At 50.2% G+C, this 18,659-nt stretch overlaps 2 protein-coding genes across 11 annotated transcripts in view; one reads left to right on the forward strand and one right to left on the reverse strand.

Annotated features, from left to right (window-relative positions):
* Positions 1 to 2,730, forward strand: part of Pisd (phosphatidylserine decarboxylase) — a 54,112-nt gene extending 51,382 nt beyond the window's left edge. For all 7 annotated transcript variants that reach the window (XM_050141288.1, XM_050141289.1, XM_050141295.1 and 4 more), the window contains 4 exons: positions 112 to 250; positions 475 to 621; positions 866 to 1,026; positions 1,580 to 2,730. In XM_050141288.1, the coding sequence (XP_049997245.1) occupies positions 112 to 250; positions 475 to 621; positions 866 to 1,026; positions 1,580 to 1,804 (672 nt within the window). In that variant the 3' untranslated portion in view covers positions 1,805 to 2,730. The remainder of the gene's footprint in view (positions 1 to 111; positions 251 to 474; positions 622 to 865; positions 1,027 to 1,579) is intronic.
* A 38-nt stretch (positions 2,731 to 2,768) lies between these two features.
* Sfi1 (SFI1 centrin binding protein) overlaps positions 2,769 to 18,659 on the reverse strand; it is a 65,203-nt gene continuing 49,312 nt past the window's right edge. For 2 of the 4 annotated variants that reach the window (XM_050141284.1, XM_050141281.1), the window contains 19 exons: positions 16,450 to 16,580; positions 15,664 to 15,745; positions 15,235 to 15,413; positions 14,695 to 14,770; positions 14,105 to 14,200; positions 13,665 to 13,741; positions 12,651 to 12,753; positions 11,032 to 11,128; positions 8,285 to 8,445; positions 7,784 to 7,858; positions 6,955 to 7,029; positions 6,664 to 6,840; positions 6,338 to 6,597; positions 5,533 to 5,637; positions 5,234 to 5,420; positions 3,915 to 4,053; positions 3,725 to 3,803; positions 3,024 to 3,135; positions 2,799 to 2,947 (listed from right to left, as the gene is read on the reverse strand). In XM_050141284.1, coding sequence (XP_049997241.1) covers positions 2,843 to 2,947; positions 3,024 to 3,135; positions 3,725 to 3,803; positions 3,915 to 4,053; positions 5,234 to 5,420; positions 5,533 to 5,637; positions 6,338 to 6,597; positions 6,664 to 6,840; positions 6,955 to 7,029; positions 7,784 to 7,858; positions 8,285 to 8,445; positions 11,032 to 11,128; positions 12,651 to 12,753; positions 13,665 to 13,741; positions 14,105 to 14,200; positions 14,695 to 14,770; positions 15,235 to 15,413; positions 15,664 to 15,745; positions 16,450 to 16,580 — 2,316 coding nt within the window. In that variant the 3' untranslated portion in view covers positions 2,799 to 2,842. Of the gene's footprint in view, positions 2,973 to 3,023; positions 3,136 to 3,724; positions 3,804 to 3,914; positions 4,054 to 5,233; positions 5,421 to 5,532; positions 5,638 to 6,337; positions 6,598 to 6,663; positions 6,841 to 6,954; positions 7,030 to 7,783; positions 7,859 to 8,284; positions 8,446 to 11,031; positions 11,129 to 12,650; positions 12,754 to 13,664; positions 13,742 to 14,104; positions 14,201 to 14,694; positions 14,771 to 15,234; positions 15,414 to 15,663; positions 15,746 to 16,449; positions 16,581 to 18,659 lie in introns of all 4 variants that reach the window. The other 2 variants (XM_050141283.1, XM_050141282.1) reach the window with 2 other exon arrangements.

Raw genomic sequence — 18,659 nt, forward strand, 5'->3', positions numbered from 1 at the left:
CACATCCTGGCCTGGGGCTCCCTGGGTGCTTGGCAGGTCCGGTATCAAGGGAGCCACTGAAGGCGAGGACTAAGCTTCCCACTTAGTATCAAGCCTCTCTGTTCCCTCCAGATCAGCCCATCAGATGGCAAGATCCTCACCTTTGGGCAGGTGAAGAACTGTGAAGTGGAGCAGGTAAAGGGCGTAACCTATTCTCTGGAGTCATTCCTGGGCCCTCGGGCCTATGCAGAGGACCTGCCCTTCCCTCCAGGTCGGTCACTTTTCTGTTGGGGTTGGAGCCGGGGTAGACATCAGAGGCTAACAAAGGGCATCCAGGACCCAGGGAATACAAAGGCCGGGAAAGCTTTGGGGCAGTAGACTGGTATGCAGCCGGGAGTCCTCACCGGAGCCTTCGGGTACCAGGTGCTCACTGTGGGATGAATGGCACCTGGAACTCGTCAAAGAGCCAGGCTTTCTTTCTGCCCCACCCCACAGCCTCCTCCCGTGACTCCTTCAGGAACCAGTTGGTCACGCGGGAAGGGAATGAGCTCTACCACTGTGTCATCTACCTGGCTCCTGGAGACTACCACTGCTTCCACTCCCCTACCGACTGGACTGTCTCACATCGGCGTCACTTCCCAGGTAGGCTCAGGGCTGGCTGAAGGTGAGAGCTGCCTCTGTGAGTATTAGAGGTCCTTGGCCTCGCGACTTGAAGGTTGAGGCTGTTGTCATGGGCAGGAGATGGCTACTTGAGGCTAGCTGGCTATGGGCAAGGATACCTGGGTCATGCTGGAATTTGGAGTGACAATTAGCCTGTGGGTCCCTGTGGCTTTTAGTCACTCTGACGTGAACACACCAGGAAGTCGCTTTTTTCCTATCTCCATAGGTTCCTTGATGTCAGTGAACCCTGGCATGGCCCGATGGATCAAAGAGCTCTTCTGTCACAATGAACGTGTGGTCCTGACTGGCGACTGGAAACATGGGTTTTTCTCATTGACGGCAGTGGGAGCCACCAATGTGGGCTCTATCCGCATCTACTTTGACAGAGTGAGCAGAACCTATAGGCCAAACCTCTTGGGTGCAACCATTCCATTTGTTGTGCAGCCAGATCTTTGGGGAGGGATATTCCAGCTCTGGCCAGGCCTGGCTCTACGGAGCAGCTGCTTTGTAGGCACCCTTGCCAGCTCAGTCTCTTAGCCTCCCTCTTCCTGTTGCCATTCACTTCCCTGGAGATGGCTGGAGAGGTGAGAGACCCAACCTCACATTTGATATGCTACTTTTGCCAGGAGCCATGGTAAGAGGCAAAGATGGAACATGCAGAAGGTAGAATTGGTTTAGATGAGAAAATCTGGTACCCTCCCCTCTCCGCCTTTTTTGGTGCTATGACTGCTGCTGCTGCCAGCCTTGCACCATTTGTGCTTGGACAGAGTTGGGTCTGACCCTCCTCCCCTGCCCCTCCTAGTCTAGGTCTCAGCAGATGTTGGGACTATTGATTGGTGATAGGCCTTTGCCCTGGGATGCCATCTTTGCTCCCTTCTCTGAGCTGGGCGGGGTTGATAACAGGCAACAAGCTAATTAACCTTTTCCTTCTTGCCCCCAGGACCTGCACACTAACAGCCCCAGATACAGCAAGGGTTCCTACAATGACTTGAGCTTTGTAACACATGCCAACAAGGAGGGCGTTCCCATGCGCAAGGGCGAGCACCTAGGCGAGTTCAACTTGGGTTCTACTATTGTGCTCATCTTTGAGGCACCCAAGGACTTCAACTTCAGACTGAAGGCGGGGCAGAAGATCCGCTTTGGGGAAGCTCTGGGTTCCCTCTAGCCTTGATTGTGACTGCCAAGGGATCTTTCGACACAGGAGCATGAGGGTCTTCAGAGGCACCCCAGGCTGTCCTGGTGAGGCACTGTGGGGCTGACCTGGTAGGACCTGAATGATTTGTTCCTGCTTGTCCAGAGGTGCAGAGGACAGGTTTGGGATCTGTCAGGACCTAGGCCCCTTTACAGAGAGCGGGTATGATTTGACCTCACAATCACTTTGAGGTTTTTTTGTTTGTTTGTTTAATTTTGTATAAGTTGGAGATTTTACATCTCTGGCTGAGTATTGTGAGAATGGTTATGTGCTACAACATCCTAGCTGCTCCCCCCACCTGTCTCAGGGCCTTCTTCTATCAACCCCTTTGTTCTTTCTGATTTAGATCCTTGGCACAGGCTGTGGATCCACCCTCTTCCTAGAGTAGGCCACATGGCCTTCACAACTGCTTTCTGTTCCCAAACCCACCCTCTGCTGCTGAAGTAAAACCATTTCTACGTTGTTGAATGTGTTGACCTAGCCTCTGCCAGTTCTTCTGAGGACAGTGACTAATGATTCTGACCTTCCAGAGCTGGTTGAGTCCTTCTGCTGGTAGGCAAGACCAATTACTGACTTGCCTGGCCGTGTACAAAGTGAGGGGGCAGGTAGAGGCCCAGCCCTGCAGGAAGTAGGGACATGCTGCTATTGGTCTAGGGGCTGTGTTGGAGGCAAAGGGTATGGTGGTCAGTGCCTAGAAAACCTGTTCCAAGTAGCTGCCAGGTATGCAACCCATGGGGAAGCCAGTGGTAGGGACAAGGCCAGTTTCATGTTGATCTTAGGGACACCATGAATTTCTCCTGCAGGAGAAATCATTGAACTTTTCAACTGTATCAGTAGTACAATATTTTGTATGAAAAGTAGACTTCTGAACAGTAATTCATTTAATTGCAAGACATTTTGAAATAAAAAAAAATCCCCAAACCATTGTAACTTTGTATTCTGTTACTGAATGGGAGTGAGGGTGTCTATGGCCTTGTGAAGGTCAGCACTTGTTCCCCAGGGGCAAGCCCACTAGCACAGAGCCTGTCTCAGGGCCCGAACACGAGCAATGCATGTACCGATGGGCTGGCGCTGGGCCTGGAGCTCCTCAGCCAACTGCTGGATCTGTAGTTCCACCTGGGGGCCGGGGAGGACAAGGCAGCTGGAAGGAAGCACAGCTGGGGGCTGGCCCTGGGGCTGACCTGGGTCTTACCTCTTCTAGTTCCTTTTTCACCTGCTGTTCTAGATCCCAGTCCTCCGGCCTGGGCTCTTCCTGGCTTAGCTCCAGCCACCTACGCAGGCTGTTGGCTTGTCGCTGGCACGACCTGGGGATGAGGACACCTGTCAGGCCAGGTTCTTGGCATAGCCTCAAGAGAGCCCCTTCTGGATTGAAGAGGCTTACTGGCTAATACTAAGGGCTAGGGTGGACACCGTGTGGAAGGCCCTACCTAGGCTGCCGACAGTGGCTGAGGAGAGGAATACTTCTGTTTTCCCAGCAAACAGCAACTCGGGTAGGCCCATGTAAAAATGACCCTTCCCATCCCTTTCTAGGGGACCAGACTTTTTCACTCATTTCTCTGAAAGTTACTGTGTGCTATCAGGCCCCAGAGTACTGGGTGTAGCTAGAACCCAGGCTTGTGCTGCCTGTACCTTGTCAGTATTACAATCATGGTTGTTGGGCGGGTAACAGAATAAGCAAATCTTGCTTTCTTTACATATCTTCCAAATGGAAAGCAGGGCTTCCAACCCTAGGTGAGGATAATGGGACCACAAGACACTCACTTCAACCCCCTGGAGTGAGTTAGAACACAAGGGGTCCCAGGACCTGCTGGGAGAAGTGGAACCCCCCTGCCTTTCCAAGCCTTCCCATGTCTATTCACATAGACAGGTCCCAGGGCAGCTGGTGGGCCTCACCGAAGGTTCTGCTTGGTGGTCTGGTAGTGCTGTAACTGCTGCTGGATCCCCTCCAGCTCAGCCTCAAGCTCTGTGTGGCCTGCAGCAACAGGAAGATGAGTTTGACCTTGCTCACCATCCTCTTTAGAACCACCAGAGAGACTGGTAGGACTTTGGTGGGAGGGTGGCCCCAGTGCCTTGACCTACTCACCTGCAACCTCGGAACCATAACCAGGTCCAGTCCTGGTGCTTGTGAAATCCCCAGGGAGGAAGAGATGGGGCTTGGGCCCTCTGGTTAGGGACGGGCACGCCAGAGGTTGAGGTCTAGGAATGGTGGGCTTTGCTGACATCTGTAGAGGAAGAAAGGGTGAATGTTGAGCAACAAAAGCTAGTGGGGACCCTTCCCAAGGTGAGTCCCATCTCCGGTTCATTGCCCACAGTGCCTTGTAGCGATAGGGTGATTGGCCAGCACACACAAAGCCCGGCTCTACCTGTTTTGGAAGGTGATACACTGGGAAGTCCCACAGGCAATCTCTACTGTTGAGTGCCATTCTTGTGTAAGGGGACCTTTAGTGCTACCCCAGGAACAGAGACAGTTTCTGCCCTTGCCAGCCTGTCACCCCACTAAGCTACCAAGCTAAGCTTGGCCTCAGTGCGGCAGCTTTCCCAATCCAACACTCCAGCGCCCCAAGTCTTCTCTTCCGTGGAGAGTGGGCATGCCAATATTTAAGTTTTTGTTTGTTTGCTTATTTACTAACACAAATGAGTCTTGCTGTATAGCATAGGCTGATTTGAGCTCTCTGTTCTCCTGCTTCTACCTCCTAAATGCTGGGATTAGGTGTGTGTCACTTCTATTACCAGCCATTTATCACCAGAAACTGCCTCCTTCCTGTCTGCACCCCTCCCCAGTCAGCGTCACCTTCTTAGAAGCTGACTCAGTACTGCCACCTGTCTCAGGAGCACACCCTTGTGTGCTGCCTGTGCCCTCCTAGGTGGCACCTTTGCCCTGCACTGTGGACACCCATAGCCTTGAAGACAACCGAGTGCTGGTCTCTATCACATCTGATAAGTAAAAGGGACCAACTGTCTCACCAGACGCTGGACCCACCCATTTCCTTTTAGTGAAAGAATTCTTCCCTAAGTGTTCCTGGACTTCTTTTCCTCTCTCCACTCCCTGTCCCCAGCAGACTGTCATCCCACAGTGAGGAGCCCACTAGCATGTCTTTGTGGTTGCCCCTACTTGGTGCTCTGAGTCCATGCTCCAGGCCAGACACGGTACCCTGGAACAGACCCTCAATTTCTTCCTCTTCTCACTCAAGCTTCCACAGTCCACCTGTCCCCCAAGACCAGAGGCCCTGCTAGGAGTCTGCCTGTAAGCTTCTTCTGAGACATTTCTCAAGGGCTAGGGTGTTAGCAGACTGGCCACTGTTTTAGGCCTAGAGTGTAGGGTCCCCAAGCTTGTCAAATGACCAAGATACTCTAGAAAGAAGGTAACAAGAAGAGCAAATGAAGGCCCAGTGGAGAACTCACCCTGGCAGTGTCTCCCACCCCATGGGGCATGAAGGAAGACGGAGGCAACAGCTCCGGGCCTGGACTTGAAGTAGGGGGCAGCTTTGAACCAGGGGCATTTGGCAGGACCATGGGTAAGAAGGGCCTCGTCAGCGAAAGGCCTCCTGGTGGAGCCATGCTTTGACCATTTTCCAGAGGCCTCTCTAACCTGAGTGGAAGGAAGGCAGGAGCTGGTTACACCATGAAACCTTTCTCCGTATTAGAGAGGCCACATATTCAACAAAATATAGTGCCTTTGGGGACTCAAGCATTTAACTTACTGCTGCTCCCCAAGGGTGCACCTGTCTGGGGACCTCTGGCTCCGCAAACGGTCGAGCAGGAAGGATGGACGTCGTGGCTGTTTCCGTGATAAACGGGCCTCACTGCTGGGGAGAAATAATCTGTTCATGGACTGACAGGTCTGCAGCAGGACCTGAGACCTCGCTAAGCTTCAGACCTTGTCGTTTTACAGGGAGACCGGAGGCCAGGCCAAACAAGGCTCCGGCCAAAGGGCCAGAATGTGCATGGAGGTAGACCTGAGCCTAGACAACACGGCGTAACCCTGGCAGTCAGACTGATCCCCATCTGGGTGCTGGAGTTGCACCTCTTTCTTTTGACCTGTGCAGCAAGCTACAATATGGTGTCTGCCCATCAGAAGGGCACAGAGCCCTTCTGGATGGGGGCTGCCCAGTACACCAACCCAACTCAGTGCTAGTTACTCTGGGAATGGCAGCTGCCTCAGCAAGCGTGGTATGCATAGGGCTGAGAGAAGCCATCCAAGGAGGTGGGAAAAGAGCAGGTCACTGCAGGCCTAAGGCAAGGCATGAAGGCTTGACAGTCTGGTGAGTACCATAAGACAGAGAGAAGCAGACGTCACAGGGGATGGACAACAGTCTCTTTTCTGCAAAGAAGCTGGGAAATCCCACTGCCCTGGAAAGGATGGCCTGACAGAGAGGCCTCTGAGCAGCTCTGCTGTGACAAGGCTGTGGCAGTCTCACCTGGCCCCTCCCAGGGTGCTTGTCCCTCATGTATGCTCCCAGTCTTTGCTCTAGGGCTAGAGGCAGAGGTGAGGCACAGGCCACTTACAGCGTTAGGAGGCAGGGCTCTCCAGCAGCTACTGCCAAGCTGCCCAGGGTTCCCTGAGACGGAGGAGCTTGCAACTTCTTAGTCTCCAGGGTGGTGTCCTCAGCCTCACCAGTAACTCCAGAGAGAAAGGAATCCTTAAATGTCACTCTTCTGCTGAATGTGATGGGTGCTGGTGCCTGAGACATCCTGCCTGGACCAAGTACCTTCTTTTTCCAGAGCTCAGCACAGCGGCGGACTGCACAGTGGAGGCTGTGGGCTGTCTGCAACACACTTTCTCATGAGCTCCTGCCCTGCCCTGCCACTCCTCACCAGTAGCCCCAGCTCACCTGGACTTCCTGCCGGGCCTGTAGCTGCTGCCGGAAGGCCTTCACACCAGTTGCAAAGCGCAGAAGCCGTGTGGCACCCTCCTGCAGGAGCTGCTGGTGGTAGGCTTGCACAGCTCGTTCCAGCCGTGCCTTCTTCCTCCTCCTCTCAAGTATGAATCCCAACCACGCAGTCCATACCTTGTAGAAGCGACGACAAGAGATAAGGCTCAGGCTTCCATTTGGGCTCCCTCGACCCAAGCCACAGAGCTGCCCCTGAAGGCAGGAGCAACCAGGGAGCTGTAGAACCATTACCTTTGCCTGCAGTGAGAAGGCCCAGAACCATAGGGCCCGGGCTGTTCTCCACTGCTCTTGCTTCCTGGCTGCCAGCTGTCGGCCAGAAAGACAGGGTTATTCAGAGGAATGCATAAGCAATATAGCCATGGCCAGTCCTAGCTCACCAGTCTCTAGCTAAAGCATCGACCCTCCTGGGAAGGGTTCAGGTCCTGGCCTCATCCTGAGATATTCAGCGTCTATGGACTGAAAAAATGACAGTAGAAAAGGAATGCAAAGAGCAGTCAGAAAGGGTGAATGGAAGGAGCCAGCAGGGTTCACACAGGGATGCTACAGAGCTAGGGGCAGAGCTGGGAGGCTCTCCAGCCTAGAGCAAGAGTGGCCTATGAACTTGGTTTTACTGAGCAGAATGTGTATGTGTGTGACCTGAGATTTTTTTGTTGTTGTTGTTTTGGTTTGTTTGGGATTTTTTTGGTTTTTTGAGACAGGGTTTCTCTGTGTAACAGCTCTGGCTGTCCTGGAACTCACCTCTGTAGCCCAGGCTGGCCTTGAACTCAGAGATCCACCTGCCTCTGCCTGCTGGGATTAAAGTGCCACCATCGCCCCACACTTTTTTTTAAAATCAAGACCACAACAAAGACTGAAATCATTTCACATTAATTTTTGGATATTATTCCAGTGTGTTTAAGGATTGAAGAGACTGGCCGTCTATAAATGGCGTGTGAATGCAGCTGATGGGGGGGGGGGGGGCACAAGGATGGAGCCCTGGGACAGAGACAGTATTAAAGACCCATCTAAGAGGGGGGCTGAGATGGCTGCAGGAAAGAAGCCTGCATCAGGTTCCTCCTACCTGCTTCCTCCACTGGCAGAAGCAGGCCTGACAGAGTCTCTGGACCAGGAGTTGGGCAGCTCGCCTCTGAAGGAGCTGGGGAGAGTAAACACACAGGGAGTCAGACTCCATTTTACTCTGGTCTAGCCCAGCCGCTGGGGCAGCTGCATAATGAGGCTCCACCCAAGTGGACATCCTCCTGCCAAGAGCTGTTCCAGATCCAAAGGCTCCTACATAGGTGAGGAGGTCCTAATGGTTCCATAGTTTCCCCAGATCTGAAAAGCTACAGGTCAGAAGAAAGCAGATTTCTCTTCTAAGCCAGCTTCTCCTGACACACATTTGATTTAAGGATGGCCATTCCTGCCTTCAGTAATTGCTCAGAATGGCTCCCGCAGACTTGTTCCCACAGAATCCCAGGGCACCAGCATGCATACTAGCTGCATACTAGAGTTTTGTCTGGAGACCCCTCCGAAAGACACTCTGACTCAGGCAGAGCTTGGAAACTACTACCACCTGCCCCACCTTTTTCCTGACACACCGCAGATGGTACGCCTTCCACCGAGCCATCCTTTCCTTTAGCAGCTGCTGGCGGTGATGCTGAGCTGCCCTTTCCAGCTGGAATCTCTGCTGGGCCTCCCTCTGGCTGCACAACTGCCAGCGCTGAAACCAGTCACGGAGCCGACCTGAAGCAGACTTAAAGTAACTGACAACTGTAGAGAATTTTCATTGCTAAATGACTTTGTAGCAGGGAAGGACTAGACAGTTGGAGAGGTTGAAGTGACATCCAGCCTTCTGTGAGAAAAAAACACCACAGGCTCCATGGCCACTGTGTAAGGCCAGGTCAGGTCATCTTTGCACTCTGGGAACTAGAACCAGGACGTTTTGCTGCCGCATCCCCAAGCACTGTCGCAGAGTTGCATACCTGTGCACAGTCACCAAAGGTGTGCCAGGCCACACAGAGCCACGCCAAGGGCTGACAGGCATGTGGAAGGAGCAGACCCACCGTCCCTAAAGAGAACTCCTCCCAGAGCCGAAGCCTGGAGACGGTACAGCTTCCTCTTAAGAAGCAGGAAGTCAAATGAGCAGGGACAGTGATAAAATGATCTGGCCGTGTTGACTCTCTGGGTCCACTGTTGATTCAGGAGGTGCTTCTGGACCCATTCACAGTCAGAGAAGGCAGCAGCCATGAGCTGAGAGACCAGTCATTTTACCATGTCCTGGATACAGCTTTAAGTGTACCTATCTCCCTAGCTACAACTATACCATCCCTAAGTAACAACTTCAATAAGGGCGTACTACAGCCCCATTTTATAGATGAAAAAACATACTGAAGCAGCGAGGACCCCTCTGTCCTCTGAAGTCAAACTAGGCAGTGTGGCGACTTTTGGTCTGTAATTTTTTTTTTTACCTTAAAAGTAAAGGATCTCGGGGAGAGGAGTGGGGGGAGGGGGAGAAGGGTGGGGGGAGGGGGGGAAGGGTGGGGGGAAGGGGAGGGAAATGGGAGGCTGGGAGGAGGCGGAAACTTTTTTTTCCCTTTTCTCAATTAAAAAAAAAAAAGGATCTCACCCCCATCAAGGAAACTTCTCGCAACAGATGGAACACACTCCCGTACCTAAGGCCCCAGAATATTTTGGAAGAGGGGGAGAAAAGACTCTAAGAACCAACTAATGAGGGAGTTTGCTGTGTGCCTGTCTCCTAGTCCTATCAGAAGCTACCAACATGAATGCCCAAATGTGAGCTGAACAAAGGACACCAATAGATACGCCAACATGAATGGGAAAAGCCGTAAAGCTTCAACCCTATACAAAGAACAACAGAAAACTAAGAAACACTGACAGTGGGAGAAAGAGTCCTCCCCAGGGAAGAGCACACCAATTTGTTATCCAATATCAAGTGGTCAGCCCTGGAAACAAGTTACAAGTAGCATTCTACAGACTGAGCAGGTTACATGTAGCGAATGCTTATGTTTGTGCACACGTGCATGTGTGTATGCACGCGCTAACAATGGAAAAAGAAGGCAGGATTTGAAAGAGCAGTGCTTTGGAGGGAGGAAAGAAAGGGAAGGGAGAAATTATATAATTATAATCTTAAAAAGAAAAGAAATGGGGGGAGTAAGGGTTCTAATTATGTGATTCAGGCTGGCCACAAACTCCTTGTCCCGCATTCCCCCTTCCTGCCTTCCACGTGCTGGGACTATGAGCCTGTACGCCGTAAAATCCTATACCTGGGCCTTAGGATGTCTTCCTTGAGCTCTAACAAAGTGTGGCAGATTCTGAGGTCTTAAGATAAGACAAGACAATGAGCACACGTCTTTAGCCCCAGCGCTCCAGTGGCAGAGGCAAATGGACCTCTTTGAGTTCAAGACCATCTTAGTCTACATAGTGAGTTCCAGGACAGCCAGGACTACAGAGAAACCCTTCTCCAAAACAAGACACTGAATCCCAAATGTTACTGCATCCCCTCCCACAGATGGTACTTTGTGCTCAGCCTCCTAAGTCCCTGTTCCCAGGACCCCCCTTTTAGGGCAAGTCTTTCAGAGATGGTCCTGCTGCTGCTTCTGCTTCTAGGTTCTTCACTCAGAGCAAAATCAGCATTTTCACCTTTTCATGGACTAGGGATAAGCAGTTCTCAAGGAACCTGCTGGGCTCACAACACCAGATGGACCTACTGAGGCACACCACCTTGTAGGATGCATAACCACCTTGTTTTCTCCCCCACCCCAGTAAGACACAGCTATTCTGGGCTGACTCTGGCTATTGAGGCCTAGCCTCAAGGATGAGTTCTGGATTCTCAGCATCTCAGGAATGACTTAGATAATAGTATTATCTTTTTCTTTTTTTCTAAGACAAGATTTCTCTGCAGCTTTGGAGCCTGTCCTGGAACTCACTTTGTAGACCAAGCTAGCCTAGAACTCATGGAGATCCGCCTGTCTCTGCCTCCCAAGTCCTGGGATTAAAGGTGTGTTCCACCACCACCCAGTTGGATACTATTTATTATCTTAAAGCTCACTTAGTAAATGTATATGATATATAATACATATCTCACCATGGATGACCAAGAAGAGCAACAACCAGAAGGTAGAAGAACCCAGGAGGGATTCTCCCCCAGAGCCTCTGGCCTCCAACACTGAAAATATCAGGTTTTCTTTGAAGTCTCCTAGCCATGGGAATGTCAGGGAACCAACATACACAGACAGAGCACATGGAACCTTGGGAAGTCCTGTGTTCATACTCTTTCTGGCAGTGTTTGTTCCCACAGCTCTCTCTTACCCCTGGCCAGTGCTTTCCGGGCCTCCCTGAGGGCAGCTGCCTCCTTTTCTCGGTAATATATCTGCATTGATGTAACCTCCCGCCACTGCACCAGGACCTAGGGACAGGCAGGGAAAGAGAGGTGATCAGTTCACGTTCTGAGGTCAAGGACACACTGTGACCAGTGTGTGTGTGTGTGTGGGGGGGGGTGTCCTCGTGAGGTACGACTGAGGAGTTAACATTGGGCTCTCACTGCCAGCCACCCACACAGGTCTGGGTTGGGACTTCAGGTCTCTCACAGGAAGCCTGATATTTTCCTGTCAGGAGGATTTAAACTTTGTACTGTGCCACAACAAGTGAAGTTGTTACATAGATTATAATCCTATTGTTATTTGCTATGCATTATATTAATTCTTTCTTACACAGGAAATCCAGTAACAAAACCCTTTGTGGGGCAGTGTGTGCTGGTGCATACCTTTAACCCCAGCATTTGGGAAGCAAAGACAAGTGGATCTCTGTGTGTTTGAGACCTGCCTGGTCTACACAGTGAGTTCTAGGCCAGCCAAGGCTACATAGTGAGACCCTATCTCAAAAGAAAACACAGAACTCTGTGTGTGGAGGGGTGTTGTATGCATATGAGCATATGTGTGGGTGTAGAAGACCCACAAATCCAGTGTGTTCCTCACATTCTCCATCTCGTTCCCAGACGCTCTCTGGGGCTGTCTGGACAATGAGCTCTCAGGACCTCTTATGTTTACTCCAGCTCTAGGACAGGGGCTACAGACACACACATCCATACTCAACTTTATTTGGGAGCTTGGGATTTGAACTGCATGTATTTGTAACCACTGAGCCATCTCCCCAGCACCACTAAACACATTTAAAGAAGTCAGGAAGCCAGATGAAGCTTAATAGTCATAATATGCCACTCCCAGCTGAGTGGCCTCTCTCTTTGGAGCATTAAACCCAACTAAATCTGATCATCTCCTCCCAAGGTAGGGGCCAACCAGGCTGTGTTGAGCATTTCTGAGGCCAGCCTTCACCAAATGCAGCTGCTGCCTCCTCAGGGAACTACATGGCCACCAGCAGGTAGACCTAAACCACTCAAGAGCTTCCAGCAATCTGCTTTCTTCTGAACAGTCATGACCCATGGCCTGTCTCTGCTACTGTTTCTGTCTGAACCACTTCTTTGTATTATGTCCCAACATCATGCTCACCCATAGCATGGAGCCAACAGGGTATTCCCATACATCACCCCAGCCAAGGCTGCGAGGTGGTCTGAGTCATTTCAAACTATGGGTGACCAGGAACTTCTTGGGATGCTCCATGCTTTCTAGCAAGCCTCCAGGGCCAGTCAGTAAGATCTGGTACTCTTCCAACAAGGACACCAAATCTCAGTGGCCTCGAGGCTTTATCAACGTTTAATGTTGTGCAGGCGTGGTAAGTGCTGGCTCTGGCAAGAACTAGTTTGATTTCTATATGTTATTTTTATTTTAAAGAACAGTGATTCCGAATTCAGTAAAAACAAACATACAGTACCTACAGACATGCATGTCACTCTGAGTTCCTTATTAAGTGCCAACACCACATACTGCTGGAATGAGACTCCCAAGCTTCCTGGTGACCAGTTTGTACCTCACCTTGGAGCACAGGATCCTGTTGTACTGGGCTCTTGCTTGGGAGGTTTTTTTGGCCATATCCAAACGGGCCATGGTATTTTCCCTCCAACGATGTAATGCCCACCTGCAAAGACATGGGCCAGGTGAGAACAGTGCCCCAGTTTGGAGGTCTGGGAGGCTTCTGTGAATCACCCTTACTCCTCTCCTGGGTAAGGACTCTGCCTGAAAGCACCTGTTCCATTGTCCCTCAGGCTCATGCTCTTGTCTCCACCCAACAACAGATGCTCAGTGTCCTGCTCTGTGCTAGGTACTAGGCGGGACTAGGCACCAGCAGTACACCAGGCCATCACTGAGCCTTCAGGAGTTCTTGAGATAAAGAACACAGCTGTAACCAAATGGCAACAATTCAGGTGATTCACATTGAGATAAGAGGCCTATGAACCCTAGTGCATACTTGCCAGAGGCCTGCTTTCTCATTCTGGCCTCGCTGAGGGGACTACATGGAGCTTTGTGGGACTGCACAGGAGTGGCAGTGTTAAAGTCCACAAGGTCCAAGCCTACACTCAGCCAGAACAGCATGTGCGGAGCAAATGTAGAGGGAAAGGGAACAGGTTGTCCACCTGGAAAAGAGTGACTTCAGAGCTTGGGTTATAGGACCCTCCAGTGGTGGGAGGTAGAGACGGTCCTCACGGGGCAACTCTAGAGGGGCAGCTGACAGAGGACTGCAGACTCCACACTGGAGTGGGCATAAAATAATGCCTCAAGAGGCACAAGATATTAGGTGTGATATTAGAATGCTCAGAGGAACAGGACAAGTGGGGTCCATGTGGGCCTCGGGTGAGGTGTCTCAGTGTCTCAGCTGTCTTCCAAGGTTACCCTGCACATGGGAGACCAGGATATGCTGACGTGAGCCAGAAAATGCAGAACTTGCAGCAAGAAAGCCAGAGCTCCCACTTGAGCAGACTAGGCAGTTGTCTGCATGGCCTGAGGCAGAACTGCCCCCACCCCTACCTGACTCAGCACTGGGGGACTCACCTCAGCAGCTGCCTGTTGTGCCACCTCTCCCTGGCTGCCACCTCCTGGAGCACATTCCTCACCCTGTCCTGGTAAGTCTGTGGGAGATGAGGAGGTCACTGGAGGCCACTCTTCAGCCATACTTCTCCTCGTACAAGTCAGCCTCAGAGGTGCATTGACCACAGTGGCTACCATGCCCAGAGCTCTCAAACAGTAAGGAGAGGTTGAAAGCCCCCATCCCAAGGCCAGAACCACTCCCACTGTAATGTCCCACAAGGTCCAACTCTGAGCTAGACTCATATAGAAACCAGCTTTCCAGGAAGGCTGGTACCCCAGGCAGCACTTTTTGGGTACTGTTCTATTTGAGCCTTGCCAGATGACAGGAGGGACATGAACAAAGAACACTGCTGAAAACTCCTGCCCCCAAGCAGGGAAACCTGGAAAAAAGCGCTGGCTCCTACCAGCCATTTCTGCAGAGTCCTGTGAAGCAGGGTGTGCTGACTGTGAAGAGCCGCACGCCTCAGCTTTCGCTGCTCTTCTGTCCTCAGAGCCAGGCACTGTGCACAGGAAAGAGTGGGTACTGTGGGCCCTGGGGCTGGGGGAGGTTCACTGCAGCACTGTCTCTATGTTACATTCTGAGAGCTCACATAAGGGGATATACTAACTGAGCCTCAGTCTCATCCATCCATCCATCCATCCATCCATCCATCCATCCATCCATCCATCCATCTCCCTAGGAATTGGTGGGTATCAAATGAGCAAGTGTCCAACAGGAAATTCTGGACAGGGGCTGGCTTCAATGTTACACCCTTAGCAGAGTTTATGTGAATGCCAGGCCAGGATCTTTACAGTAAGTTCAGAAAAGAGCAGCCGGACACATTAAAGACAAGAAACCTTGAGTCAATCCCTCACAAAGTGAGCTTGCACTGCCCAATGTGCCTTTGACCAGAGGAACTGTGGAGGAGCCTATCTGCTTGCTCTGAGTCATGCAGACAAACAGTTCCACCTGTCCAAAAGCCACACTCAGGCTGTGCCCATGCTGAAACCGTACCTCGCTCCACATGCTCCAGGACCAACGCAGGAGCCTTGCTGAGTGGAAGCGTGCAGCCAGTGTCCTGCCCATCCTCCTATGGGGAAACCGAAGAAGCTCAGCAGGGTCTAGAGCACAGGGGCCTCAGGACTCCCCTCTGCAGCCCTGGGAGTGAGAGCTGTCTAATGACCTGGGCCTTTCTAGGAAAGGGCACAGCAATTCAAAATTTTGCAAGCAACCTCATGGCTTCAAGGCCGGACAGCTCTGCCTTAGACACACAGGCTGTAAGCATTCCCCACTGTAGTCTTGTGGTCTGGTGAAAATTGCCACAACCTGCCCACCAGTCAGATGTCAGCCACCTGAGGGGCTCATTACTCTACATGCCGCCACTGACCGCAGTCATTCTCCATGGATTCTGAGCAAGAGAGCACAAGGATGGAGCCCACGGTGCTGTCCCTCTTTCAGGCTGAATTTCTGGGACACATGACTATGGGTGGACACTTGAAGTCGCTGCCAAAGCTGGCCCCAGGTGGGAGGACTCTATAGTAGAACGCTGCTCACTCTGTTCTCAATGCTTGGGCACTCTCCCTCCAGATGCAGAAAGCCTTCCTGAGCAGCCTGCTGTGGTGGTGAGCACAGGCCATGGTTTGCCGCTCCCGTTCTTGGTGACATGCTGCTGCCCGCTGGTGCCACATGAACCAGGACCTCCGCAAAAGCTGCTGCTCTGCCTGCAGTATAGCCTGAGGCAGGATAGAAGGAAACAGTCCAGTCCAGGAGGAGAGCAGATCAGAGGCTAAGGGAGAATCTGTGACCAGTAAAGAACTGCTTCCCCAGGCTGTCTGTGAATGTCCAAATAATCCCAGGCTCAGGAGCACCAGGCAGGAGCCTGGCAGGGTAGGCTGGAGTTTGTGCAGCTTCCTGAAGAGCAGCCCAGGACAAGTGCTTAAATGGATCCTGCCCGCAAGAACCCACACAAAGAGAGCTACACACCATTCTCTCGGCCAAGCGGTTTTCTCGATGTTGAGACATCTTCTGCTGCCAGATAGCAAATACTTGCTTCTCTAATGTTTCCCTAAACACACGAAAATGAGAAAAATTGACTAAATGTAAAGCACTTACAAAAGAAAGACAAACAGATCTAATCGAGGCTGGTTTGGCTCCTTGACTTTTATAACTCTGTGCATGACTATGGGTCTAAGACAGCCTTCCCAATGCTGCCACCCTTTAACACAGTTCCTCATGTTGTGGTGACCCCAACTATAGTTATTTTTATTGCTACTTCATAACTGTAATTTTGCTACTGTTCTGAATTGTAATGTTTTTTCTGTGTTTTCTGATGGTCTTGGGTGACCTCAGTGAAAGGGTCATATTTGACCCCTCCAGTGGGTCACAACCCACAGCTTGAGAACCACTGTTCTTAGACTCCAAAAGACTATATCTTACAGAATAGGAATGCAATACTTTAGGGAAATTACACAATGTGAGGCTCCATCAAAGTTCTCATCGCAGCACTAACAGAAAACTCGGACAGTGCTCATGAGACAAGCACAGAGGCAGACACAAGCTGCTTCGTAATAAAGATGGACGAATGTCTTCCCAGGGTAAGTCTGACTGATTTTTCCTGCTACATGAGGTCAAAAGGGTCTCATTACTGAAAGCCAGAGGAACCAGAGACTGGGGGTTGGGAAACCAGTGAAGCGAAGCCAAGGCATTATAGAGTTTGCAGAGTTGGATTAGAGTTCTCTGTCCCAGACAGGAACTAACTGCGTAGAGTACCTGTGAAAACGCACTGCTCTTGTGTGCAGGACTCGACTGCGCTGGCGCCGTCGCCAAAGTCTGTACCACACATGGAAGGCAGCAGGCAGTGCTCTTTGCTGGAAATGGCCATCTGCTCTGGCCTGCAGTAGCTAAAACAAAATGGCCTTTGTGATTTACTTTTTTTTTTTTGATTTTTCGAGACGGCTTTTCTCTGTAGCTTTGGTGACCATCCCGGAACTAGCTCTTGTAGACCAGGCTGGCCTTGAACTCCCAAAGATCCACCTGTCTCTGCCTCCCGAGTGCTGGGATTAAAGGCATGCGCCACCACCGCCTGGCTTGTGATTTACTTTTTTCAAATCTCAGTCACACTCTTCTGAGATAAGATTTGCTTCTCATACAAGGAAGAAATGTCATGTTTGATCTTTGCCAATTCGCTAGGTAAAAAATGTACCATGAGCTGGGTGTGGTGGTGCACCCCTTTAGTCCCAGCACTCAGGACAAAGAGACAGGTAGATCTCTTTGAATTTGAGGCCAGCCTGATCTACATAGTGAGTTCCAGGACAACCAAGACTACATAGAGAGATAGGCTTGAGTTGATCTGAACCCCACTAATCCAAAGGCCCTTAAACTTGGTAGCAATCCTCTACCCCTTGGGTGATAGATAGCATTACAAGTGTGTGTCACCACACCCAGCTTCCAAATAAGCCCTAGAAGCATTCTGATGTGGTCAAAGACAGCTCATCCATGCAAAGGAATCAACACTCATCTGGTGAGCACTGTGCTGGGCTAAGACAGGCAGGCCAAACCCTTAAGAAGCTAAGGCTAAAAATTCTACCAAGGAACTTCTACAACTCATAAACACTTTCAGCAATGTAGCAGGTTACAAGATTAACTAAAAAAAAAAAAAATCAGTAGCCCTCCTGTACAGAGATGATAAAAGGGCTGGGGAAGAAATCAGAGAATCAACACCCTTCACAATAGCCACAAATAGCATAAAATATCTGAGTAACTCTAACCAAGCAAGTGGAAGACTTGTATGATAAGAACTTTAAATCTTTGAAGAAAGAAAATGAAGAAGACACCAGAAAGTGGAAAAATATCCCATGCTTGGGTAAGCAGAATTAACAAGTAAAAATGGCAATCTTACCAAAAACAATCTACAGATTCAACGCAATGCCCATCAAAATCCCAGCAAAATTCTTCAAAGACCTTGAAAGAACGGTACTCAACTTCATACAAGAAGTTGAATGCAAGAAATTCAGGATAGCCAAAACAATCCTGTACAATAAAAGAACTTCTGGAGGCATCACAATCCCTGACTTCAAACTCTACTACAGAGTTACAGTACTGAAAACAGCCTGGTACTGGCATAAGAACAGACAGGAGGACCAACGGAACCGAATAGAAGACCCGGTTATCAACCCACACATCTTCAAACACCTGATCTTTGGTAAAGAAGCAAAAAATATCAAATTTATTTATCAAAGCATATTTAACAGGTGGTGCTGGCATAACTGGATATCCACATGTAGAAGAATAAAAATAAATCCATATCTATCACCATACACAAAGCTCAAGTCCAAATGGATCAAAGACCTCAACATAAAGCCAGTCACACTGAACCTTATAGAAGAGAAAGTGGAAAGTACACTTGAACGCATTGGCACAGGGAACCACTTCCTAAATATAACCCCAGCAGCACAGACACTGAGAGAAACAATTAATAAATGGGACCTCCTGAAACTGAAAAGCTTCTGTAAAGCAAAGGACATGGTCAACAAGACAAAACGACAGCCTACAGAATGGGAAAAGATCTTCAACTAACCCCATATCAGACAGAGGTCTGATCTCCAAAATATACAAAAAACTAAAGAAATTGGACACCAAAAGATTACATAATCGAATAAAAAAAATGGAGTACAGACCTAAACAGAGAACTCTCAACAGAGGAATCTAAAATGGCTGAAAGACACTTAAGGAAATGTTCAACATCCTTAGTCATCAGAGAAATGCAAATCAAAACAATTCTGAGATTCCATGTAAGAATGGCCAAAATCAAAAACACTGATGACAACTTATGCTGGAGAGGTTGTGGGGAAAAGAGAACACTTCTGCAATACTGGTGGGAATGCAAGCTGGTACAGCCCCTTTGGATGCCAGTGTGGTAGTTTCTCAGAAAATTAGGAAACAATCTTCCTCAAGACCCAGTAATACTACTTTTGGGTATA

This window comes from Alexandromys fortis, unplaced genomic scaffold, assembly GCF_014885135.2.
Source record: "Alexandromys fortis isolate MF-2015 unplaced genomic scaffold, M_Fortis_MF-2015_v1.1 scaffold_7, whole genome shotgun sequence".
Taxonomy (NCBI): domain Eukaryota; kingdom Metazoa; phylum Chordata; class Mammalia; order Rodentia; family Cricetidae; genus Alexandromys; species Alexandromys fortis.